The 26791-nt window shown below is 48.9% G+C and overlaps 1 protein-coding gene across 2 annotated transcripts in view; it reads right to left on the minus strand.

The window, feature by feature from the left end:
- SLIT3 (slit homolog 3 (Drosophila)) overlaps positions 1-26791 on the minus strand; it is a 580975-nt gene that overhangs the window by 57670 nt on the left and 496514 nt on the right. For both annotated transcript variants that reach the window (XM_004679197.2, XM_004679196.2), the window contains exons 15-20: positions 19635-19785; positions 18409-18483; positions 10081-10224; positions 9289-9432; positions 6602-6765; positions 5436-5568 (exon numbers count right to left, since the gene is read on the minus strand). In XM_004679197.2, the coding sequence (XP_004679254.1) occupies positions 5436-5568; positions 6602-6765; positions 9289-9432; positions 10081-10224; positions 18409-18483; positions 19635-19785 (811 nt within the window). The remainder of the gene's footprint in view (positions 1-5435; positions 5569-6601; positions 6766-9288; positions 9433-10080; positions 10225-18408; positions 18484-19634; positions 19786-26791) is intronic.

Genomic DNA, 26791 nt, shown 5'->3' on the forward strand with positions numbered 1-26791 from the left:
TTTTTATTTCCCTGGGGAACACTGTTCGCCTACCCCTCTGAAATGCCCAATTCACTGGCTAGCCTCCTACTGTCTAAGTTTCTGAGAACAGGGATCTGCTAAGCCCTCCCAGTTGACAGTCTCCAGCACAATCAACCTAATCAATGCTTGACTGAGAGAAGGGGACTCTCAGCTGGAGACCTGCACTCAGGCCTCTGTCGGTCCCTCCCACAGATGGCCGTGACTGCCTGTGGCCTAGAAGGGACCCTCCAGCAGCCATCTGCTGAGGTCTTCTCTGGGCCAGGACTGTGCCAGGGCTCCTGAGTGCTGCTGTGCCCAGAGCCAGCCAGCTCTCCAAAGCACGGCTCGACCCCTCCAGCTGGCTGCAGGCAGTTTCTGTCCTTCTCCCAGGGCCAAAGGCAACAGTGCTAGACAGTTGCTCTGTAAAGTATTCTGCCCAGCCAGCACAGGGGTGGGTAAGGAAAGCAGCAGCCTTTTCTTGGGCAGCAGCTGGCATTGCTAGAGAAGGTCCAGCTGTCAGGACAGATCAGGTCAGCACCATAGACAGGTACCTATAAGCTCATGGCAGGGGTGCTGGTTTGCCTTCTTCCTGTTAAATGCTGGTGGACATTCCAAGGGGCCTGTGACTGACCATCAAGAAATTCCCCAATGACCCAGCCCCTGGCGAGAGTACCCAGGGTCCTGGGATTTAGCGGATAAAGGGTAGGTTTTCAGCCTAGACAGACCTGAGTTCTAATCTTTGCTTGCTGCTTCTTGCAACGATCTTAAAATACTCAGACTGAGTGACCTCATCTGTAAGGTGGAAACAATGCTTGCTGGCAGGGTAGTTGGAAGGATTCAATGAGATTACAAAGGAATCAAACTAAGCATAGTGCCTAACACACAACAAGTGCTAAGCGGTAGCTGTGGTGGATTTAATGCAGTATGCACATTTTCCCTTGCTTATTTAAAGCTCTTGCTGGGCAGAATTTTCTGGATTCCTCCCCATCCCAGAGTACATACTGTTGATGCCATCATTTGTGCATGTCAGTGATGGCATCCCTGTGCCCCTTTTCTTGCATGCATGCCCACTGCACCGATGAGATTTCAGATGAGGAGGAAGCTTCCTTTGAGCCACTTGCTGTAACTCAGACCCATACTTCTGAATCCCTGGAGCTAACCAGGGCTGGCCCAATGCCCACTCTCTCCTTTAGTCACCTTCTGCCACAAAGAACTGCATCCTTCTGGTCAAGCCCCATCCCTTTAAGTCTCTTCTCAGCACTCTGTGTGTGTGTGTACTTTGGTCTGCTTCCCATAATACCCGTAGACAGAAATCCCTTCTTTCAATAGTTGTACCTGGAGGCAGAGAGATCACCTTACTTCTCCTGTCCTCAGGCTTATCAGTGGGGGGACAGCAAATCCATCATCATGGTCCTCAGGCCAAAATCCATTATTAATACTTCCTGGGGATTCACCAGCAGGCAGCACTGCTGTCTACCAGCACTAGTTCCGATTGTCTTCTGAAGCCCCAAAGAAGATGAAGGTTTACACAGTTTGTCTCCAGAACTAGAAAGCCCTGGTATTAGTACACATCCCCTCAAATAGAAGCAATCAGATTTCTAGGTTACATTCTAGAATGGTATAACTGGATCTAAAAGGCTAATGGCACAGCCCTAATGGCACTTTCTAAATCTGAGGGGGCCCCTCCCTTTGCAGAGAGTGTTTGTGTGACCTTGGGGGCTGAGCGTCTCACATCTGCTTCTGCTTGCTTTAAAGCCAGGACCTTAATGTCCTCTGTATTCTTTGCCACACATTGGGGATAGATGCGGTGATTCCTAAAGAACTGTCTGCAGAGAGGCCCATGAGGGTCAAACTATCTTTGCAGTAAGGTGAAGGCATTGCTTCCCTTTTGTCTGTGTGCACAGAACTGGTGGTGACTGTCGTTGAGTCACATAATGTCAGTTACACAGTGACATTGCACAATGATGCCAGTGCTCTGTATAACCTAAACCTTCATGAACTTGCAGGTTCATGTCAGTTCTTTAAGACTGCCCTTGAGGAAACTTAAAAATGATTAATTGCATTAAATCTCAACTGTCGAGATTTTTAAAAATATTCTAGTGACAAAATGGGTAGTTGGAAGACAGTGGTTTTGCTTCACATAGTTCAGTGAGGAAGGCCCCTGTGAAATGGAGTTACAAGCTGATCTGGCTTTTTTTTTTCCCATAAAACGTGATTTTTACTTAAAAGAATCTCTGGCAAACTGGTTATCCTGACATGGGTATTTGGATTCTTGATGGTTCTTGAAAATGAACAGAGTGACCCTATCACTTCAAGGAAAACAGCTGACAGTATTTGCTGGCACTGATAGAAGTTGAGCTTCTGTGTGAAAATGAAGATTTCAGAAAACGTGTTCACTGTCACATTGAACTTGACAGCATCTCCTTCCGTTAAGCCTTTTCTGATGAGATCAGCAGAGATATTGATGGATATGATTTTTTGGGAATTTGCATAACGCGATATGCCAACTTTGAGGACCTCCCTAACGCAGCAAAATGCTACTTTCCAAATGACCAGCACATGCTGTTAAAAGGTCAGGCACAGAGAAAATCCCATTCCAGGTGCAAGACAGACCAGTGGAACAGAGTACGGAAAGCTTGTCTTGAAGAAACTACGACCATGGAATTCTGTTGAATTACCAAAGAATATCCACAATGATTTGAAAAGCCATTAATATTCTCCTCCTCCTCCCTTTTCCAACTACACTGAGTGAAGTCAGATCTTGTCTGTACACTTCACCCAAAACAACATATCACAACTGGCTGCTGAAGCAGATATGAGAAGCTCCCTGCCTTCTCTGAAGCCAAAAATTAACTAAAGGGATTTGCAAAAATGTTAGAGAACTTCACTTTTCTCTCACATTAAGTGTTTTTTTTTTTGTATTTCTTTTACACAACCCTGCATGAAAATATTACTTCTAAATGGTTTAGTACATACACATTGAAAATGTTCTCAGTTGTAATTTCCATTATAGTAAATGCCAATAGCTAACACAAGCCAAAGTTCTTAGAGTCCTTGAAATTTTTAAAAACCGTAAAGGGATCTGAGACTCAAAGTCTGAGAACTTCTTGGGTGACAAATGACAGCATGGAATGGAGGCCTGTGTTCTGATTGTGCCTGGGCCGCTTACCCAAGGTGAGCCATGGCAAGTGGCTTCTACTCCCCTGAAAGTCCCTCACGGCTGAAAGGGGAAGGGCACTGCAGGCCCACTTCAGGGGTGACTGGTAGGCGGGAAGCAAGTGTGGGTGGCCTGCAGCACCCCTGCAGAGGAAGCTTAGCAGCCAGCAGGCACTGCTCAGGGCAAAGGTCACTTGCTCTGTGGCTTGCCGAGGACCCACAACCTTGCCTAGGAGAACAGCTACGCAACTTTTTTTTCCTTTTGATTGAATCACACTTTGCAGGGTGGCAGATAACTGATGCCACCTCAGGAAGCCAGAGAGGCAGCACTGGAAATGTGGAATCTGGACTCAACGCATGTCCTTGAATGAGGGCCCCAGAAGACAGTTTTCATGACCTGCTGATTACCATTTTCCTAACCCTTTGGGCCATGGTCTGGGGACAGAGGGGATAACTATGCTCCTTGGCGAACTTTGGAAACCCATGTCTGGCCCAGGGAAGTGCCATTTCCAAAGCAGGAAATCACATCTCCCCAAAGCTCTGAAGTTTACTCTATAATTATAGCCCATTATCTTTGTTATTTCACTCTCTGTTTCATGAGCTTTAGGGAAGAGCATCCAGGGACCTGTTTACACAACATTTTCTTCTGACATGTGCAACCTGGCATTCAACGAGTCCAAGAAGGAGGTGTGTGCCAGGGTCATTTCTGTAGCCTCTACCACACAGCATAGACTGCTCAAAGGAAAGGGACTTTCCTTATGTAGGCACGCCTCAGGGGCACGGCTCCAGGGCAAACTCAGGGTCTCCATGGATTTGTGGGGACTGTCAAGACCCCCCTTCCTGCTCTTGGGCTGGGCAGTCCTAGCTACAGGAGTCACCCTACTGCCAGGTGGGCGTGCTCAGGGGCCACCCCAGGAGGCACGGGGGGTGGGGAGGGTAGGGGGTGGGTGAAGCTCCCTTGGAGTGTCAGGTGGATTCTATTGCTTGTATCTGGGGTACATGCTGAGTTGGTCCAGAGGAAGGGGTGAGTGGGGCTGGGAGTGAGGGGATCAAGGGCAAGCTTAACATGGCGGGTGGTGGTGGTGTGTGAGTGTGTCCTGCTTGGGTCCTCTGGGTTTTTGTCCAGGCTTCACCTGGTTCCGCCTGCTCCCCACGCAGGGGCTTTGCTCAGACAGCAGCTTCCCTCTGGAACCCTCCTCCCTTCCTCTAATTATCCGCTTCTCACCCTGCAGATTTCCACTCCAGCTTCAATTCCCCACAGAACCCGTCTCTGATCTTCACATCTAAGTCAAACCTCTCTCCTTTAGGATGTCATAGCAACCTTGTTCCTCCTTTTTGTAGCAGTTTTACAGTTGTCATCTTACGAGTCTTCGGAGACGACGGAGCAAATGTCTGCTTCCCTCAGTAAACTGTGAGACACCCCCGCCCCCACCAGTGCAGAGTCCCACCCGTTAGCTCACTACAGTCTCCCCAGTGTCAGCGCGGCACCTGACACCCAGACACCCAATAAATACATGCGGAATGAATGAAGGTATGAATGAATGCAAGAATGAGTGGGTTTGTGTTGGTGTGAACGTGTGCGTTGCCCTCCCCCTCTCCCTGGTGCCGCAGCTGCGCTGCTTCTGGTACATTCCAGAGAGGCTCTTTGACTCTCTGTGTCTCCCTTGTCCATGTGTTTGAGCTTTGTAGAGGGTAAATGTAAGGTTTTCTCCGCAATTGTAAGAGGCCTTCAGAAAGGGAACAACATCTCTTTTGTTTAGCTGGGGGCATCTGGGCAAAATTGGCCTCTGTACAGCCATGGTGAGGAGTGTGGCTCATGGAATCAGAAGGTTCCTGGGCTCAGAAGTGAACAGGACTGGGAACTGAGATTGCGCTGTGGGTAGTGGATGGTTTTAAGCTGGACCAGGATCATACTGCTAAGTGCTGGAGCGGTAGTGCCTGCTGGACAATGTCTATGGTTCACCTGGGCTCTTTCTAGTTTCAAACTGAGAGACTGTGGAGGGATATAGAAGGCAGAATGCAGGGGGTTTGGAGTGAACGAGAGAATGAGACAGCCCTCCCACTTAAATTCTGGGGCTTCTGTAGGGACAATAGGAGATGCATCCCTTACCAGGCAGAGGCCTGGGGCCGGTGCTTCCTGTCCCAGGTCAAAGGTGCTGCCACCATCTTGCTGTATCCACTCAAGGAGGTACCTTCCAGCCAGTCTTGCTTGAGATACAGGGCCAAGTGTGATGTATGCTGGTGAAGAAGGGACCCCGGGGGAGCATGGGGGCACTTACAGCTCAGTCACATCCTTGGGAATGCCTTTGGGGAGCGCGCGGAGGCCCTTGTTGCTGCATCGCACCACCGTCTCCATGCAGGTACACTGGTCTGGGCAGCGGGGGCCCAGCTGGCAGCTGCTCTCATCGTTTCCTGTGAACAGGGGCCTGGGGAGTGAGTGTGCAGGAGACAAACCCCGCTGGGGGTGGCACATGGCAAGACTGGGGCCAGGCACTGAGCTGTACAGGGAAGCCCTGGCTCAGCCCACCAAGAGTGAGGAGCCTGTGGTCTCGCCAATGGCTGTAGGGGAAAGAAAGCGCCTGGCGTGAGGACTGGGGCTACCTAGTGTCACCACATGGACCACGAAATGAAGACGAGTCAAGCTGGAATCAAAGGACTGGAGAGAGGCCATTATTAACCTGATCAGGAATGCTCCCGAGTGACTGAAAGGCCGGGGGCAGAGCCCTGTTAGTCCTGCCTCTTCTTCTTCTCTTTCTCCCCTCATTCTAATATATAATCACTCTGGGTGGCAAATGTGTCCCCAGCCCCATTGTACTTTTAAGGGCAGTTAATCTACAAACCAGCAATCTCTCTCTCGATAACCTAATGCTGAGCAAGTGAAGAACTGTGCTAGCTTGAATTTATAAAAACAAGTATGTCCTTTGGGATCCTGAGGCTTGGGGTATTCATACCCCATGGTCAGTGACAAGAATTTGCCAGGAGTGCATCTAGAGGTCTGTTTCTCATGGGTCTACATTCCGAGCTTCGTGATGATGCAGGCAGGAAAACTGAGGCCCAGGGCTCCCCTGTCCCGTTGTGGAGGTTGTGCAGTGTACAAGAGTAATGGAGCATCTAATGGGCACCAACTTCATGGTGGACTTGGCGGTTAGGATGTCTGGCTGAACAGTGTTGTCACTGATAGGCACAAAGTATGTTATGGGAAACAATCAGGATGACATATTTTTGACTGACAAATGTAAAATGTCTTTGGAAAAAGGCATCTTTTCTTAATTTGCATGAAGGGATCCTGTGGGCGAAAAGCAGGCCTGAGCTTGAGCTGCAGGCCAGAGGGCAGAGTGGGGGCGGATCTCAGGAGACTTGACCTCCAGTTACCTGCTGTACCTCTCCTCACTGGGGGTCCCCTCTGCCTCCTAGCTACTGCCTCCTCCACCCTCAGCCTTCTCACCTTCACAGGTGAAGTCCTGGATGGCCACGTCCTGGATGGGAATCTCCTTGAGGAAGAAGGGCTTCTGGCACCGGGGGTTCCCACTGACGATGCGCCTCTTTCGCAGCCACTTGCCGAGCCAGGCCAGGTGGCAGTTGCAGTTGAAGGGGTTGGACAGGAGGTTTCTGGAGGGCAGAAGGGCCATCTCTGAGTGGCTAGCCTGGGACTGAGGAGGTGGCCCTGCGACCTGCTTCTGCCACCCTCGGGCTGGCTCCCCAAGTAGCTCTGCTCCAGGCTCAGGAGGAGGAGGGAGGAGACCTGCGAGAGGACACGCAGCTCCTCTCCTAAAGTCCTGAGGCAGTTTCTCCACATGCCCTTCTGGACCTCCACCTGCAGACATGGCTGTGGTCTCCTGCAGCAATTGCTGTGTGACTGTCCCCAAGAACCCCCGGAAGTGCAGTTCCACCTGTCTGGGACGAATCCAGACTGCCTGCCTGGCTGCCTCTGCTCCCCCTTTAGTCCTCAGCAGAAACGACCCCTTGTCAAAGAAGCCTTTCCTGAGCCCCTCATCTGAAGGGAAAAGAAAATTCGGTCTTGTTGCATTCTTTTTTGCCACAGCTCCTTGGAGCCAGTGGCATCGGCCTCCAGCCCTTGGACTCTTGGCTCCTGAGGGCGGGGACGGGGTCTGCCTTCTGCCTTGTCTCCTGGCACCCTGGCCTCAGCACAGGCACTGGACATATGTCTGCTGAATGCCATCCTGATGGATGGAGGTGTGAAGCAGCTCTCACTTTCTGAGCCTCTCCTCTTTATAAAGCCACTCTCTCAGACCTGCCGCACAACCCAGAAAGGAGCCAATGTGACTCCCACTTCATGCTGTGAAAGAATGATGTAGGGAGGTCACCTAAGATGAGCAGGTGGCTGTGGGATGACAGGAATTTGGTATCAGACCTTCCTGGGCTTGAGTCCAGGTCCCACTGCCCAACCCCACAGTGCCTAGTACAATGCCAAGTTCTTCTGTCAAAGCTGCTGCCCTCAATGCTTTGAGACTCTCCGCCTCTGGGCATGTTTGTGTCTTTGGATTTCCAGTGTGATGGCCTCTAGAAGCTGTGAGGGCTGGGTTCAAACTCATCCCTCTCCTGTTCCCCCATCTCCCAGGCTAGCTCCTAACCGACTGTCCTATCTTGTATTCATCGGATCATCCAATTATTCAACAACTGAGTGGCAGGCATCCACTTAGCGCCAGCACAGGCCTAGGCACTGAGGAGGTAGCAGAGAACAGTCAAGCTGTCCTAGCTCTAGATTCCAGTAGGCAGGAGGCAGAGAGTATACAATGGACAACAAATAAGTTGTGTGGCAGAGTACGAATGGTCAGGGCTGTGGAAACAGAGCAGGACTGGTGAAGGCAAGGTGGAGTTGGGGAACGGACTGGGCTTAAGACTGGAGAAGGGAGGAGGCTCCCTGAACTTAGGACTGGAGGAGGGAGGAGGCAGGGCAGCGGCAAGAGCAAGAGCAGTCTTCTAAGTGGGAGTGGGCTGGGGATGGGCTGGAAGGGCGGCAGGAAGGGGATGGAGTAGTCTGGGAGAACAATGGGGCCTTGGGTCATTCTATCAGTGGTATCTGTGTCGGGTGACATGGGTGTATGGAAGCATGACAACAGGTAGAAACAGGAAAATCCGCAAAAGCCTTTCTCTTCTGCCTTTCCAAGAGCCTTTGGGGAAGGAACCAGAGGGGAGAATGAACTGGCAACTAAGGTTAAACAGAGCCACATGGGGATACTGTGAGCAAAGTAAATGCTGAGGCCTGCTAAGTCCCCTCTGTGGCTCAGGCCCCTGTTGTGTGTTTTTACAAATACTAACAGAGGCAATTTTCACAATAATCCTACCAGGTGAATTATGCAGAGGGGCAGTTGGCACACTGAGAGATGAAGTAACTCTGCCAAGGTCACAGAGATCATGAGAGGAAGAGTCATGGTTTGTGCCCAGGAAATTGGACTCTAGAGTCCAAAGTCTTAACCATTATTCCAGCCTCCTTTACCAATACAGTGAATTCCCCAGGCAGAAATACTCACTTAGGTGTCCAGAATGCTAGATTGGACTCTGGCTCCAAAACACATTAAACAGCAACTGACATCATTTTAAAACCCCCGTTGGATCAGCTGCTGCTTGCTTAAAACCTTGAGTAGCTTCTTGATGTGCCTGGGACAGAGACCTAACTAGCCTAGGGCAACCCTGCAGTCTGGCTCGGCCTCCTCGAGCCTGGCCTGAGCCCTAGTCTGTTTACTCTGCTGTCACCATGCTAGGCTGGCCTTGGTCCTCTTGAGTGTCTGCTTATTTCAGCCCACCACAAGCCCACTGCAATATGTTTCACTTCTTCACAGGACCACTTCACTTTTTGAGTAAGTATCTCCCACTCACCTTTTTGAGGTTTGTTGAGGAACATCCACTCCAGTATTTCTCAACAAACCTGCACTGGCTTTGCAAGTCACTGCAGATCTCCAGTGTATGGCGGCTCATGGTATTGTGAGCTCAAGGAAAGAGGGACTGTGCCTGGTGTCCTCTACCTAGATGGTCCTGATTGTGGAAGGAGACTGGCAAATGTCTATGGAAGGGGACAGTTGACCTTGACCAAAGATAGCAGGGAGGAGGGAGAGGAGCGATCTGCAGGAGGGAAGCTCAGAGTGAGTGGGCAAAGCGTCCGGGGGGACTTACATGGTGGACAGGGAGACCAGGGTGGTGAAGGCCCCGGGGGTGATGGTGGTGATCCGGTTGTCATAGAGGGACAACAGCCTCACTGAGCTCAGGCCAGCAAAGGTGTCATTGCTCACACAGCTGACCAGGTTACTCCGCAGCATCCTGCAGGGGAGGAAAGGGTGAGAGAGTACAGACGTTACCCTTTCCTTCCCTCAATGGTGTGCTAGTGGGGTGAGCACATGCCGATGCACTTGTCAGTGGGGCGCTTTGGCAGCTCCCAACCCAGAACAGTCATGCTTGTCTGTCTGACAAACTCAGGTTTGTCCTGTCATAGCAGGGCCTGGAACTTGGGGGAACCCATACATGTGTATGCACATCCTTGTCTTGCCTGCTCTACAGCAGAAGCAGGTGCCATGCAGACTGTGTGCACCAATCCACACTGAGCCATGTCAGTGCCTGCATGTGCATGCGTGTGTGTGGCTGTGTGGGCAGCTTGCTTGTGCATGTGTGTGCATGCTGCATGTCGTGGTTATGCACATGTGGGCATATGTGTGAGCACGTGCTCCAATCAGCACATTTCTAGTATGAATTTATGTGCATATATGTGTGTGCAGGCACATATGGATGTCCTGGGGAGTGCTTAGCACACTGAGTTGTTTCTCAGCAAGGACTGGGAAATGCCTGATGCTGACTTGGTTCCAGGAAGGGAGGGATCAGCAGGCCAGGCCAGCACCAGAGCTTAGTCTGCTGTCTTCACAGATCCCCGGCCCTCTGACTTGCTGAGGTCCTGCCCATGTGCTGGGTACTCACAGGGTCTTGAGGCCACTGAGGCCACGGAACATGCGCCCGTGCACCGTCTCCAGCTGGTTTCCTGTCAGCATCAGCTCCTGCACACTGGCTGCTCCATCAAATGCGCCCTCTCTCACCTCCTTGATCTTGTTGTTACTCAGGTTTCTAGAAGGAGGGGAAAAATGGGTGAGGATGCAGGAAGGAAGTCAGCTAGGTGTCTAGGTGGAGGACTGGTTGAGGGGGCGTTCAGTCTTGGCTCCCTGAAATCCGGTTTTTAGCACTTGGGCTACATAGGTGGGGCCACCTTTGGGAAGAGACCTTTGAAGTCTCTTCAGTGCCCTGAAAAGTGAGTCTCAAACTTACTTTCCTCCTTGGACAGAGAATTTCACTAAATAGTGGCAGTCAAGAGACGGGAAAGAGAAAAATATACCATGACTCCCCAGGAGGTGGACGTCTGTAGAACCTCTAGCTTCTGTGATAAATGGGCAATTTCTAGTTAAGACTTTTTGAGTAACTGTCACACATGAAGCACCATGTGTGGGATCTGGCCAGCAGAAAACCACTTTAAGTCCTCAAAACAGCACCTATCATGGGTCTCACTGTTATCATTGCTTCATTTTATGGATGAGGTAAGTGAGGCTTGGAGAGGTTGAGTAACTTGCCCATAGTCACACAGCTAACAGAACTGGGGCTTGAAGCCAGGCTTTCAGGCACATTACAGGTACTTTAGCAAACTGCCTCCTTTCTAAGAAAATTTCCTGGGTGATGTGGAAATGCCCTTATTTTTATTACTGCTTTGTGCAATTCAGGGCTTCAGATAATATGTATTCTTAGTGGGCTCTGTGCTGTCATTTCTGAGCTCGGGGGGGGGCTATTCCCCACCCTGTCCAACCATCCACAGCAAGCAGATCCTGAAGGGCCACTGGACTGTGAGTTCCCAGCCTTTCCTTGGCAAATGGGTGAGGTTTCCCTACAGACCACACAAATGTTCACGTATGAAAGTCATTCCAGGCTGAACGGACAGAGCTCAAAGTGACAGTGATCACAAACTGAAGGAGGAACTAGCCTCCAGGAAGATGGTGGCCACCTGCATGGGGATGGTGTTCTGACATTGCAGGTACAGGGGGGCATGCTGATGGACTGAGCACCCCAGGCTTTCAGCTCCAAGAGCTCTTTAGACCTGGCCCTGCTGGCTCACTGTGCTGCTGCATAACTGAGGACCAGAGAGAAGAGGACACTGCTCTAGGCCCCAAAGCACTGGACGGGGATGTTGGAGCACAGTTCCTGGTAGTTTTGCTTCTCTTCAGTTCTCTTCCTTGTGGGGTACTGGCTGATCCATGTCAATCCTGGGGCCGGGTGATGGCTAAAGTCTCCCTTAATGACCAGCTGGACACAGATGATGGAACTGGGTGGCCCAGGGTTCACGCAGGCCACCTGCCCTCTTCTCAAGCAGGGCCTTGGCTGCCAGGTACATCTACATCCGCACATATGGGCAGGTGTGGAGGAAACAGACCACCTCGATTTCTCTTCTGGCACTGTCTGCTGTTGTCCTCCTCCCCTTCTGTTTTTTCCAAGGAAACAAGAAGCAAGCACTCCTCAGAGTCCTGTCCCAACCCCTGAGAGAGTCAGTTGACTGTAGAACTGCATTTCCACTCTGTCTGGCTCTCCTTAAACTTAGCCTGTTTTCTTAATAAATCGTGATTGTCCTCGTCTGGGGTAACCCAGGAATGAAGGTAATGAACAGGGAAGACTGCAAATTACCCCCAAATTAGACATGGGAGGAGAGATAAAGGCTCTTCCAGCAGCTATAACTCATCTGAATGCTGAGGAGAAGGATTTTGCTCCAGAGATTTAAGCTTCTCAGGGAATGACAGTACCTGGGACGGGCAATGAAGATGAGTTAAAGCAGCTATGAAGGGGGAGGAGTCCCATTTCCTGACATCTGTTTCTTTAGATGAGCAAAATTAACATCACATTACTGTAAGGTTTATGAATTGAATTTCCCTGAGGGGTAAGGAGAGTAAAAGAAGGGATAGAAGTTTCCAGAAGACCAGGCTGCTGTTCTTTCTCTGCCCATCAAAGCCCTGAACAAAACCACAGGCAGCTTGGGCTGGAACAGAGAGCAGCTTGGGGTAAACACTCCCCACTGCAAAGCAGAGCACCAGGGTTTTTTTAAGGGCATTATCTTATTCTTAAAGCTCTTTCTTCCTGAAGATGCCACAGGTCCTAGGAAAGCCTGAAACGTAAAACCAGGACCACTCAGGGGGCTTCTCCCCACTTACGTCTACAGACCCACTAGAAGGGATTACCTTTTCATTAGCGCTGACTCCTATGTGTGTGGTGGGGGAGTAGGCTGGAGGACTAACACCTGAGAGGTCCAGCTAGCCCCAAGGCATGTCAGAGGGGTCAGCACAGGACACACGCCTTGCTCCCCGCTCTGCCATCTCTGCAGATGGGTGCACCTTTTAGACCCTGTTGTTATAATAGGTAAATCCTGGAAACAATCTAAATGCCCAAAACTAGATGATTGGATCAAGAAGACAGACAGACAGACAGACACACACACACACACGCACACACACACAGTGGAATACTATTCAGCAATAAAAAAGACAAACTCATGTCATTTGCAGCAAAATGGATGGAGCTGGACGGGATCATGCTCAGTGAAATAAGTCAGAAGGAAAAGGGAAAATACTGAATGGTTTCACTTATAGGAGGAATTTAAGAGCATCAAATAAAACAGGGAGGAAAAAGTGTATTGTTATTACAAAACAAAGCAAAAACAAACAGACAATTATAAACCAGAGAGATCCTACAGGGGAGGATAGAGAGGGATCAGAAGGGGGGAGGGATGTGGGGAGCTAAGGTGATGATGGGTGGGGGAGAGGGAAAGTAAACATTCTTATAAAATGAACAGTAAGTGTGTGTGTGTGTATATATATATATGCATGTATGTATGTGTGTGTGTGTGTGTGTGTGTGTGTGTATGTATGTATATAAAATAGGTCCTGTTCTCATTCTACCCAAAAAGACAACAAAGTGCCTCTGGAACGACTTCCTTCAGGAAGGTAAGCCTCAGCTTCTTGGGGACCCATGCATCTTCAGGTTTGTACAACATCTTAGAGGCTCCATCTAGCAACTGGGAAGGAACTGCAACAGCACTTAAAGCCCAGACCCAGATGGGGAGAGTACTAAGTGGGTTTTTCTGGAAACCGAGGATATTGGGCAATGGACCGAGCCCCTGCCAGTCACAGGCTGCAGGCTGACATGTCCACAGGTAGGTGACTAGTGTCTAGTGGACACAGGTGCCCCAGGTAAGGGGCCAGCTGCTCAAATGGAGCCACTTGGCTACATAGGCCCAGTTCTGCCAGATCTAATTCTGCAGAAGATGCAGAATTTGTTTTGCTATGAAACTCACTAGCTTTGAAAAGTGGACAGACAAATCATGATTAAAAATACAACTACTACCAACAGATCAACCATGGTCTGCGATCTGGGCTGTAGAGTGACAGTTTTTACGCTTAAGCTAAGACTGTGCTTCGGGATAAGAAGCTACCTGGGTGTCTACCTGAGAGGGCGGCTAATCTCCACATGGGGTGTCATCTGAAGAGCTGCCCTGAGTTACTAGACTTCACAAACTGGATTTTAAAAAAAAAATCTCTTAGCACTGGAGACATGCAGAGAAATCATTATGCCAACATGACAGGTAAGGACATAGAGGTTCAGAGCAGGTGGGAAGCACAGCAGAATCTAAACACCTGGCTCTGTGCTCCCTGAGCACACGTGCCCCACTGGGCCAAGTCAGGAGTGTAACCTCAGGGCCCTGGTCCCAAGGTCCTTGAGGAAGCATAACAAGACTCAGTCACTCTGAAGGGCAGACACCTACTCACCCCACTAACTCCATGGGCCGTGGGACCTAGTGGGTTAATGGCTCCCAGTGCGTCAAGATCCCTCACATAACACAAGAAAAAGGGTTGCTATTAAGTTATTGTAAATATATGGCTGTTGCTGGTGGCCTCCGATGTGCCCACCAGGTCGCTTCGTTGCCTGGCTGGCACTCTGTGGCCAGATTTATTTAGACACATGTACACATGCAAGCATGTCAGATGAGTCAGATGAGTCTGCGTGCCCCACTGAAACTGTGCAGTCTGCTCCTGGTTCTGCTGCTTCACATTTGACCTTGGACATGCTATTTAACTTTCTGTATTTCAGCATCCTCTCTTATAAAATAAAGTGATCACAGAGTTGTCCTGGTGAGGACTCAGTGAATATTAGTATCAGTACTAGCTGGCGCAGAGTGGAGTACTTAACAAGTGTTAATAGCTAGTTAACTGCTATTGTTTTATTATCATGGCTCCTGCCCATGTTTGTGCTACGCTCCTAGAGCTCCTGAAAGCATTTGTCTGTGATGCCTGTTTTAGACAGATAAGCATCTACCCTGGGCCATTCAACCTGATGTTCTCTCCCTTGGCCCCACCCGATGGCCAGAGGTCATGCCTTTCTTTCATCCTAGCTCTTCATAATGACTTCTGCTCCTCATAAAAACAAAGAAAGTAGATTCATTTCTACTATGCAAATGATAAAACCAAAGCTCATACATGAGGAAAGGAATAGAGCTGAACTCAGAACAAACAAGTCTCTCTCCTTCCCCAGATTTTGGGCTGTTCCTGAGAAGGTCAAGTATTTGGCAGCCCTGACATTCATTTGAACATGGCAAATTCTGAAACCAGCTGAACGATAGCGACTTTTTTTGATGAGAACTGGGCCTGTATTTTGCCACAGTGTCCACCACTTCCTTCTTCAGCTTGGATGCTGAGCCTGGGAGTTGGTTGGCACTTACGGTGTTTGTGCCGCTATTTTCTTTGGGGTCCAGGAATACCTCTATACTTGTGTCCTTGTCAAGATGGGAAGATGAAATATAGATTGACTTTCACCTAAAATGGGGAGAGAGCATATCTTTTTGTGGAAACCAGGTTCTTTTACCATGCAAAAGTACAGCTGGTCAGCCTTACCCATTCTAATGTCCACCTTTTCTTTATAGAATTTGTCTTCAGGATTGAAACAAAGTGAATTCTTGGACAACTCCTGGCAAGTGATGGGTGATGTCTGTGTGGTAGGGGCCCACCGATGATCAGCTGTGATCATCACCAGGACCTACGTGTGCCCCTTTCTCAGTAGTCCCTCAGGAAGGTCCCCACTCCTCCCAGCTACAGAGCAGTCGTGAGGCCATGGCCAGGCTGCCGGTTGCAGGCAGGCAGGGAGGGAGAAGTCCTGAATAGCACCAGTGAAATCCAGAAGCAGCACAGAGCAGGGGAAGGTCTCTCTCCTTCCTATCTGCAAGGACTGATGGGTGGGAGAGTAGAGAATAAGGTAAAAATAAGGGCTATAGTCAGTTCCACTATTCATCACAGTGACGTTCTACATGGTTGCTGGAAAAAGAATTAGCAATGTTGAAGCGCTGCTCCTGGGGAAGTATGGTGGGGGGAGGGATGGTTCTTGTCACCCTCTGCACAGTTTCATGAACCCTCCAGTACATAAATTTGTTTGATGTGCCTGCCGTTTAAAGATATCTTATTGAATATATATTGTTGATTTCTTACATTGCACTCACAGCCAACAGCACTACAACTCATACCCGAATGAAGTTTATCTAATACATGCATTTTCTTCAGAAGGCGTATCACAGCCTCTCTGTGTTTGGGGACACTAGACAGCCCTTTAGCATTATGCTTTGGGACCATTTTAAACAGTGAAATTGCCAATAAAAAGCACAAACACACAAAAAGCCAAGCACTAACTATACTGTGAAAAATGTCATTTGTGGCCCTCCCTGGTGGCGCAGCGGGTTAAAGCACAGCAGTGAGAATCTAAAGCCGGTTCCGCATGAGTTCAATTCCCACCTGCCCCGGAGGTGACCACATGGCGCGGCAGACCTCTCCTGACCCGCCCGCTGCTCCCCTCAGCAGTGTATTTCATCCAGAGTGCTCCCCACTCTGTCTCTGGTGAAGCCTCTCGCCACCCCTGAGCCTCTGGCCTGTACCCCAGTTCTGTATACACAAATAAATAATAAATCTTTAAAAAAAAAATGTCATTTGTTTATAGTATGAGAAATGAGATAAGAAACCAGAGCACTGCCTTGTTCAGTTTTAGCTGAGAACATGCAGATGAGTGGCTCAAAGTTTTTGCTGTTCTGTTCATGTTTATATGCAATTCTGAAAGCACTGTATTGATTTTGGGGTTACAAACAAAGTTCAGCGAGTAGACAAATTCATAAATATGGAATCTGGGAATGAGGAGGATTGACTGTATTCTTTTGTTCCGAGGCAGAATGAAACTCTGGAGCTTAGGGCTGTGGAATGTGGGGTGGGATAGACAGAGGGGTCAAGAAGATGAGAATGAAGGAGTTTTAAAGAGTTCCTTCTGTGCTGGTATTTCACTGGGGCACCTCAGGAGAGAAGCAAGCCCAACTTCACATCAGTGATTATAGAAGAGCCTGAGTGTGAGTGCCAGTTTAACATTTATGGGCTGTGTATTCTTAGGGAAGTTACAGAACCTCTCTGATACCCAGTGACTTCTTTACTCTCACAAGGAGAAACTTCTGGAGCGAGCATCAGAAGGTAACCCAAGGACTACATGAGGTAAAGTATATAGGCAGGGAACATGGCCCCCAGTTCAGGATACATATTTTAATAGCTTAGCAGTAGTATCCTTGTTATCTTCATGACTTGGTATGAACTTCTAGGAGGAAGAGAGTTATAACAGAAAGCAGACATAGCAGTAGAAAAGTCAGTATAAGTTCACAGGCCTTTTGCTTAATTTCTAGTGCTGGTCAGACCCAGGGAAAACTAGATTGAAATCCAGCGTGTGATAAGGAAAGACTGCTCTGATATGCCTTATTGATGCAGAGACCTTTGGAGTCCATCTAAAGCAATGTTTAGGCCATCAATATTTAGGCAACATACAGATTTAATGCAACCCTATCAAAATAACAATGACAATTTTCAAGGAAATAGAAAAACACTACTAAAAATGTATGGAAGCTGAAAGGTCCTTAAATTGCCAGAACAACTCTGAAAAAAAGAAAAATGGAGGTATTACACTCTTTGACTATCCCAAAAGCAATAGTATCAAAACAGTTTAGTATGGGAATAAAAACAGATGCATAGACCAATGGCAGAAATCAGAAGCCCAGAAATAAGCCCCCACTTATATGGGCAGTTAATTTATAACACAGGAGCTAAGAGCATATAATGGAGAAAGGAAAGTCTCTTCAATAAATCGTGCTGGGAAACTGGGTAGCAACATGTGAATGGAAGCAATTAGACCACGATATCATGCCAGACACAAAATTAACTCACAGAGTACAGATGTGGATGTTGAGTTTGAAACCAGAAACATAGACAAGGTGGCCCTAGACACTTGTCTACAGACATGTTAGTGACACTGTTCAATGGCAAGGGAAACAAATGCAAAAATAAACAAAGGGACTACATCAAACTAAAAAGCTTCTGCACGGCCAAGGAACTACCATCAAAATGAAGACATGTGACTGAATGGGAGAAGATATCGGCACATCATATATCAATAAGGGGTTTACAGCTAAGAAATATAAGGAACGCGTAAGGTTCAACATCAAACTAACTCTATGCAAAGAAAGGGTAGATCTGTGTAGCCAGATCTCCAGAGAAGAGCTACAGATGACTAACAGGCAAATAGAAAAAATGCTCATTGTCACTTGTTATTATGGAAATGCAAATCAAGACCACAAAGGAGGTATCGCCTCACAGCAGGAAAATGGCCCATGTCAAAAAAAAAACTGGAAACAACAGGTATTGGTGAGGGTGTGGAGAAAAGGGACTGTGGTGAGGGTCTTCACGGTCTTTGGTGGGTGGGTGAAGAAGTGTAGATCTATACTCCTAAAACATTTTCAGTGCTGTAAATGAATGACACCTCAATAAAATAGTTGAATCACAAACAAAAATAAAACCCCAAACCTTTAAGTCAATACCTTATAAAAATGAAATGACTGTTTCCCACTGCTGGTCTTTTCTGCATCCTTATTACCACCAGTTCTTGGGGTAGACATTGGGTATATGTGGGGGATCGGGATTCGAGGAACAGATGTGGGTTGAAGGTCAGGATGGGATGGAGAGCATGATTTCTATGATGTTGGATGCTTTTAGAACAGTGACATTCACTTTGGTCTGTGTCTATCTACATGGCCATGCCTCAGGGTCCTGCTTCCCAGTATGTGACCAGAGAAGGGTCAGAAGGTGGCTGAGAGTGGTAAGCAGAGGGTGAGGGTCTACCCATTCTCTGCAACACAATCCTAGGTTCTGAACTTACATTTTCCGCAGGTTTGGCAACTTCTTGAAGATACCAGTGGCTTCCAGAACAGATATCTCATTGTCGTTCAGCCGCCTATATGGGAAACAAGGCGATGAGGTGGGTGAATTGTGGCTGAGCACTTCCTCTGCTACTCTCTGTTAGATATCTCCACCCCCTACTATTCCATGACTACATCTGATTTGTTGCTTGGACCTCACACTAACAAAGGTCAACAGAACCATGGAAAATGTGGGTGTCTGTCCACTCTGTCCAGGCTTCCATCAGGGAGACAAGTATGTGAACAGGTAGGAAAGAATACAGAGAAGATTCCTTTTTCCAGGAGAAAGCCCTTCACTCAGGTTTATGGGTTTTTGTGCTCAGCATGGACATCTTTTCATCATCCAAATAATCAATTGCCAAAAATCTATTTTCATTTTGTTGGGCTACTAATGCTAGCTTACTGAACCTCCCCCAGCATGGTTTTCCCAAGTGCTCCTGAAGTTCCAACCGCTAGTCTTGTTCCTGATCACATCTTTCTGCTGCGGTCAGCTCAGGGACCACACTTCTAATATTCACAATTGCCTTAGGGGAGCAGGGTCCCAATTCTGTGCCCTGCCTAGTCCTGCTGTGAGTTGTTAAGTCTGAGAGAATGATAGCACTAGTGAAGACCACTGTCATTTATGCAGGACATTTTACATGTGAGGATTCAAGATGAATTCTGGCCTTGCTTTCTCTTGCTTAATCTAACCACTGTAGGGGCATATCATCACCTCCACCACTGCTATGAATCTGAGACTGCTTTGGGAAGCAACCTCCTCATGCCCAAGACAGGAGAAACCCAGGTCTGCCAGCCCCCACGACACTTCTTATATTCCTACTGTGCGGTTTACTCTTCAGCTCTTCCTCTTCTCGATAAACCAACATGCTTCACTATTAGCACAGAGAAATGGAGACTCAGATACATTTAATCATTTTTGTTGTTTTCTTCCGTTCCTGTAATTATTTAATCTCCATCTTTCTGGCTGTAATATAAGTTTCATAAGGGCCAATACCGTTTGCTTTTCTCACTGTGGAAACTGGTGGGTCTAGCACAGAGCCTGGCTCACAGTGGCTTTCCAAAAAAAAAAAAAAAAAAAAAAGTACGGAATGAACAAACTGGAACTGTGAGTAGGATGGCCTCAGGATGGAGGACAGTTACTAGGTGCATGGGGACCTGTAGGGGCTCATGCCCAGGAAATACTTACAAATCAGTGACGTATTCTGGGAGGTGGCTTGGGATGCGGGCCAGCTTCTGGTTGGAGCAGTCCACAATGGTGCCCTCACAGCGGCATTTCTCGGGGCACACAAGGTCCATGAAGCACTCACTGCTGAACCTGCTGCGGTAGTCCTCTGAGCCTGGGCGGGCCAAAGAGGGGTGTCAGCATCACCCAGGTGCCCAACAGGCAACAAGATTGTGGGCAATGGGGGTGGGGAGACATACACAGGGGCCCTTGGGGAGAACTGAGAGATTGAGGGGGTTGAGGGGCAGATACATCATTGTCCTCATTTGGGGGCTACCTGTGGGGTTTTCCCCACTCCCAGTCCTGCTGTTTTGCATCTGATCTCTGAAGATTTTGTGGGTCCTGGACCTTTCTGAGTTGATTAAAGTCACTGAAATTCTTAGACACATACTCCTGGGCCTGTGTGCATGAAATTTGGCCTGAATTTGGGGCTACTTAGTCCATGGACCCGCTAAATGTTCCTGAAAATCCAAATGAAGAGGTTTTTTTTTTATGGAATTTTGAATGAGGAAGGGGTGGGATTCCAATTCTACTGTCTTCAGGGTCCAAGCAGGTAGTGATACATGCCAGACATGGAGTCTGGCATCTAGTGATAATGATTGAGAGTTGATAGCAAGTTGGGGGTGACAGTAAACAGGGGTGGGGACTGGGAGCTGGAACCTGCTACCCTAATGCTTGGGAATTCTGCTCAGGATTGATACCCTTTTAAAAAAGGATACTCCAAACAAACTCAAATTTAGAGATTTTGAAGACACAACTATTGTAAGGGTCAACTTTGACCTCTGTCTTTGAGAGCAAGCTCTGTTTAATGATAGTAAAAGGCCAGTTCCAATAAACCAAAAACGTTGGCGTTAAGATTTATTTTTTCCAAACCTGAATTTCTCTGGAGGCCACACAGTTTTGGCTGTCTCAAGCGATGCCATGGGGAGCTGAAATAACACCCCTGTGCCTGGGCAAACCTCTGTGAGCTCACATATCATGCTTGAGATATTGTGGAAAATTTGTCTCATGCTGTCAGGTGTGAAGTAGCTTGTTAAGGGTTGGGTCTTCACCCTTTCCCCTTCAATGTTTCACTGGTATAACACAAGGTGGGAGCTTAGTCCATATCTGTCCCAGGTGTGAGAAGGTACCAGTGGGGGTATCACTTGTCCCATATGAGAGTATTCATGGTAACGTGCTTTGGAGACTGTGAACACCACGCTTACACTTAGCCCTGGGGGCATACCTGGGCCATGCTATCTGTGCTGGGAGTAAATGGGCGCTAGCAGTTCCTGGACTTTAGCTGTAGAGCTAGGGGCTTGTCAAGCTTTGCCTAGCACTAGGCAGTCTCTCCACGTGTAAAATATGGATCAAACACAGCAGGTCCTTGAATAATGTTGCTTCATTATAATGTGGGTGAGGAACAAACGAATCCCAGATGATGCTGAATGAAACACTGTTATTTGGTTATATGTTGTTTTCCTCAAAGTTGCAGTTTCCAAGAACCTATGGATCAGGTGAGCACTTACTGCCACTGCCCCATCTCAATGGAGTTAGAATGATGAATGATACGAGGAAGATTAAGGAAGGTAGCAGAAAGCCTCTGGAAAAGGGTCGAGTTGTAGAGATGTTTGTGATAGTTTTTGATTTTTTAAGAACTTAATGGGACATCTGACACACCCAAGGCCACTAAAACATCAGTGCAGCTAGCAATCACGGCATATGCTGAGCACGGACCATGAACCAGGCCCGATTTTTTGAACATCATGCGGGCGATGCCATTTAATCCTTGTGACACACTGATGCTATGAGTCCACTTTATAGACGGGGCAACTGAGGCCCAGAAGTCACTCCATTTATGGTAGAGGGTGAGCCCAGGTAGGCTGCTGCTGGGGCCCATGTGACTCATGCTGTGCATCCTTCTAGGAATGGTAATAAAAGTCCACCGTGGTGGAAGTGGGTCGAAAGCAGCTATTTTTTGTCCTCTTGGTTTCTCAACCCTCTTGCCAAACTCCCGGTGGCAGTTTCCATGAATTTGGTGGGCCACTGACTCTGCAGTGATGCCTGTACCTGTGCCCTTGCTTCTTCTGCTCCTTCCTCATTCCCTTCTTTTATCTACTCCACCGCCTTCCGTCATGAGGAGTCTACAAGTAACATCTGTGCACTCATCCCCAGGTCCTGGGGTGGCTTCCTGGTCCAATGTATTATGCAAATCTTTTGCCCTTGGCTTACCAGCATCTGTCCATCCCACTGAATAACTGACCTGGGTCATTCTTCCTCACACACATTCATCTGCTGAATCCTGGGTGAATTTCATTTGCAAACACTGCTAAATGACTAGCTTCTCTGGTTCCCTACCAGTGGGTCCACACAGCGACAGCGTGAAGGGGCCGGTCATACACACGTAGAACTGTTTTTTGTTTGTTTTGTTTTGTTTTTTGCAGAAGGTACCTATAATTAGATCCCTGCAAAGGAGAGGAGCCCCTAGTGACCATCACAGGCAGTCCAGGGGGGGAGCACCATTTGCTCTTCCACTGCTGAGCCTGAAGGCATGCACTGGCTGGGTGGAGGCCGGGACAGCCGCAGATGAAATGCGTGTTGGGTTTAATCAAGGTGAGAGCGTCTGTAGTTAGCAGGAATCGCTCTCTGTAGTATAGTTACATTACAACTGGCAGACCTCTGCAATGGAGGCGCTGACCCATTTTAATGAAATGATTTTGCAATTAGATTCGAGGAACTAATGTGTTCTTTTCCAGACTTGTTCCCCCTGCTGTTTGTGTTATTGCCCTGGTTTGTAATAATGAGGTGGTCGGAGTATGATATTTTATATGAACAAGAGCCAGAAATGTTAATAATGGCGTACGTACATAGCCGAAAAGAGTTGCTTCCCCAGCCTGAGCCAGCCTGAAATGCCACCTCCATCACTTCATATTTCATTACCGAAACTACCCAGGGTTTCTCAGAGCCATTTGTTATGCCTAATGCTCATAACTACCCCAAAGTATTTTTAACTTTTCCAGAGCTTTAAAAGTCAATTTCAATCTCCAAGCATATTTGTCACTGCCAGAAATACTTAGTAGGAAAGGAGTAACTGAAATAGGCTGCAGCATCTTCTCTTTGGGGCAAATTCAGATGGGAGAGAGATCTCAGAGGATTTGGAGAAGGGCCATGAAACTAAACTACAGCCGAAATGGCTCTTAGGAGAACTGATGTCATCTGGCATGTCACCTGCTTCTGCCCCGGCGCCCTCCTTCCCCTTTCGCAGGCAGCTTAGAACAATGACACTGGGTACATGATCACAGAGAAGCTTTAATAGTCTGGGGGGTGGAAATCCACACCAATGTGATTTCATGATGGATCCCTGTCCTGCAGACACTTCCCAAGGAGCGAATGGGCAGCTGAGAGGTGGGAGCAGGCAGGGAGTCAGAGCTCCCATTCTTTGGGTGAACTTGGTGGCAGCAGAGGCCAGCCCTGGGTCCGGATGGCTACTCCTCCCACGAGCAGTCACCTCCTGTGTCATCCTTTGGGCAACCAGCTTGTGCAGTGGCAGCCACAGATTCAAGGCTGTCCTGTGACCACAGGCCTGCCAGGGTGCATGTCCAGAGTTCTCCTCTCCTACCCCCATGTCCCTAAGAGGGGAAGGATGAAAGGAGGGCGAAAGGAGCAGAAAGAGAATTAGGGGGCGTGGGTGGCCTGCTGGGGTTCATCAGCTTGGGAGGAGAGTTACGTGGACAAGCAGAGGTCATAAGTAATGAATGGAGGAAATCAAGAGAACGCTGCCAGGCACATAATTATCCACTTGTGGGCAAAGCTGGGAGGCCAGACAACTGCTGGCTGGCAAACATCAACTGTTATACCAGGAGTTTGGTATCTGGTTGGGCAGACGGCTGTTCCTATCAGAATATATCACCAATATAGCCATCTGCCTAGAAGCAAAGCGAAACACCTTGGCCTAGAGGTGGGTATGGCCCGGCCCAACCCAGCTACTGAAGGACTAGGGCACCAGTATGGCCCCTACCACAGGCCTTGCCCCTGGCAGGGGTGGCAGTGCCAAGAACCTTAGGACAAACCCCTCTGTTCAGAGGGAAAGGGGAGTTCTCCAGGTTCGAGGTCCTGTTGTACCAAATGGATCTTGGTATATTCCTGCTCAGAGGCTTTCCACTGTTCTCTCAAATAAGTTTTTATAAACGGAAGTAAGTTGGAAAGAGTGAAAAAGTTTCAGTTCCCTAGCAATTCAGACAAGGTGTTTTTGAGTTAATTCAAGGCACCTGGAATGTTCATTGCTAGGAAGACTAAGTATTACCTAGTCAGAAGGGCAGCCATTCTGGACTCAAGAGGACAGTGGGCTACTGAGCTAATTTCACTGAGCCTCAATAACCACATCTATAAAATGGGACTCAGAGGGCTGCTGTGAAAATTAAACAAGGGGACGATGTAAAACCATTGTGCTCCTGGCCTATTATGATGGTCCAAATTGGGGACATAACTCAGGGAGGTAAGCAGGATTTGCTGTTACTCAGCAGCAGCTGGGTCCCTGGTTCTGAGGGGTAACCTGAGTGAGCAGACTGCACTGAGAATGGCATCTCTGTGGGAGCCTGGAGCCCAGCTCCTGGGCTTACACCAGAGTTTGGTTCCCACCCAGGTCCTCTCTCCCGGGATAAGACACAGAGTCAAGGCAGGACCCAACAAGACAACTTTCTGGTTACACTGTGTTTAAGGATTTTCAAGAAACATGCAGTGTGGAGGCATCAGAGACAGCAGATTTCTGTACAACCCCCACAAGGCGCTGTGTGAGCACCACGGGAGGAGGCCAAGACTTCGGCCTCCATGGTAACTGTGAAGGTTCAGGAAACCGAAGGGACTTCACGCTGCAATAAAGACCAGGGCCAAAGGTCTCATGAGGGGTGGAGTCAGATACAAAAGGAGCCTCAGGTAAAATTCAAAGTGTCAGACTCTAGCAGGCTGGGTTCACTCTCATGCCCACATTCGTTCCAAGTGCTTCCAATAAGGTGGCAGCTGGGGGCTGGGTCACAGCAGTTTGACCTCTGGTTAGCTACCACTGGGAAGGTGATCTGGGCTGGGACTCTTCCAGAACTGATGCGGCAGGCATCCGGACTAGCTGTGGGACGGTGGCTGCTTGGGTGGGAGTAGAGGATACAGACCTGAACTGGCCCCCTGTACTCCTCCACACCTATGTCAGTCTGAATCTGCTACCTGGAGGTGGAGGCACTCTGTGAACCTTAGGAGACTCCCCCCTACCCCCCGCCCTTTTCAAGGCTAGACCGGGAGAGGTGGGTCTGGCAGGTAGGTGGTGGGCCGAGGTGGTCCAGAGCAGAGAAGAGGTGTCCAGCGGCGGTGTTGGCGGCGGCAGGCCATGCTGCAGGAGAGCACGGTGCTTTCCGCGGTGCTTGACAGAACCATGTTCCGTTTCCATCGTTCCACCACATGGTTAGATCAAGCACAAAGGAAAGCCCCGCGGCGACCGGTCAGAGTCAAGGTCAGGTCAGGAAGCAGCGTCAGAGAGAGGACAGGAGCGCTCAGAGGAAGCAGCGTGGAGAAGCGGAAGCCGGAGCAGGCCCCCACTGGGCGTGATTAGTACCAGGAGCGGGGGTCCACAGGAGCACTTCCGAAGACAGGAGGTTCTCCCCCACCCCCACCTGCCCCGGCAGACACAGGAGGAAGGGGAAGAGTAGCTAGAGTTCTACTGGATATCCCTACTCAGGAGTCTCCGGGCAGAACGGATCCTTTCCAGGGGAACTGGGACCCCAGATGTCTGCAGTCATGTCACAGGCCTGAGCTGAACCTCTAAATGCCACTCGATTGCTCCCGTGGAGGTGATGAGACACCAAAGTTTGCGGAAGCATCCTCTGCACCCACCCCCCCAGGAGGGTGCTTCCTGCAGTCGGCTCCTCTGGTCCCCTCCAGAGACAATACACAATTCAGGGGTCTGGCAACACCACAACGCTCTTTACAAAGCATGTCTCTTTGGTATTTCACCATCAGGGTCTCCCCTAACCCCCAAATTCTCTGGCTGATAGATGTAGATCTCAGATCATTCAAGGTATAAGAGAGGAGGGGTGTGGTGGGAAGGGTAAACACATGTCCTTAGCCAGAAGGAAATAGACAGATAGTGGGGTTCAGCTTTGGCACTGAGTGACCTACATCCCAGTGGTCTAAGCACAATATTTATAGAGGGGTGACTAGTACCCCTTGCCACGAGGCACCTCTTTCTAAGAATAGGAACAAAAGGGGGAAGACACTTGAGTCTAGGTCCTTCTGGATCTGTTTGCCAGTGAACTGTGGGCAATAGAACCATGTGTCCACCAACTAACTGTCCAGGTTGTCCAGGGCCCAGTGAGGCTGCCCAGTCTTTCTGGCCCTATCTGCCAGAATGGGGGTGGTTTTCATGCATCCGCTGAGTTGGGACTCTGCCCCCTTGACATGGGACTGGGGGTGTGTGCATTGTGAAAAGACAACAAGCCAGGACCTGCTCTGTGACAGGAGGGTCAAGGGCACTGCTCCTCCGCCAGGTGTTTTGGGGACAAGAGGGTCTAAGCATCTCGACAGTGCACAGGTCATCTGCAATGACTGACCCTGCGTCAGGGTCACTCCACAGCTCTGGGTCTGGCCTTTCTTCTCAGTTCCCCCAGTTCGAGTTAGCATCTAGACTCAACTGCTCTCTGACTCCTCAGGGGGGCATGGCTTGTAAACACTGGTTTTGGGACTTCCCATTCAAGTGTGAGTCAAGGTTTCAGTATCAGAGCAGGGGAAAATCCAGCCTTTTCAGGCTCCTACCCCCAAGCACAAAAATCTCATTCTCTTTTTCTTTGGTTTCCCTCAACAGAAAGAAATGGAGGCAACCAGGGAGAAAGTGATCAAGAATCTTCACCTTAGAAGTCCTGGAGGTCAGATATTGCCCAGAAAATAATTCTCTATAACCTTGGGCAAGACTGTTCTGCTGTGGGCCTTGCTATCTTCATCTCTGGCGTGGGCTGGTGACCTCTGAGTCCCCACAATGTCCTGGGAGGCATCTTGCTGTCTGCCACCTGGGGACGCACTGTGTCAGAGGCCTCCATTTGTGCACCAGGAGGGCCTCTTCTTGATTGGGCTCCACACAATGATGGGGGGGGGTAATGAAAAAC

Source organism: Condylura cristata, unplaced genomic scaffold, assembly GCF_000260355.1.
Source record: "Condylura cristata isolate star-nosed mole 26May11 unplaced genomic scaffold, ConCri1.0 scaffold00008, whole genome shotgun sequence".
Lineage (NCBI taxonomy): Eukaryota > Metazoa > Chordata > Mammalia > Eulipotyphla > Talpidae > Condylura > Condylura cristata.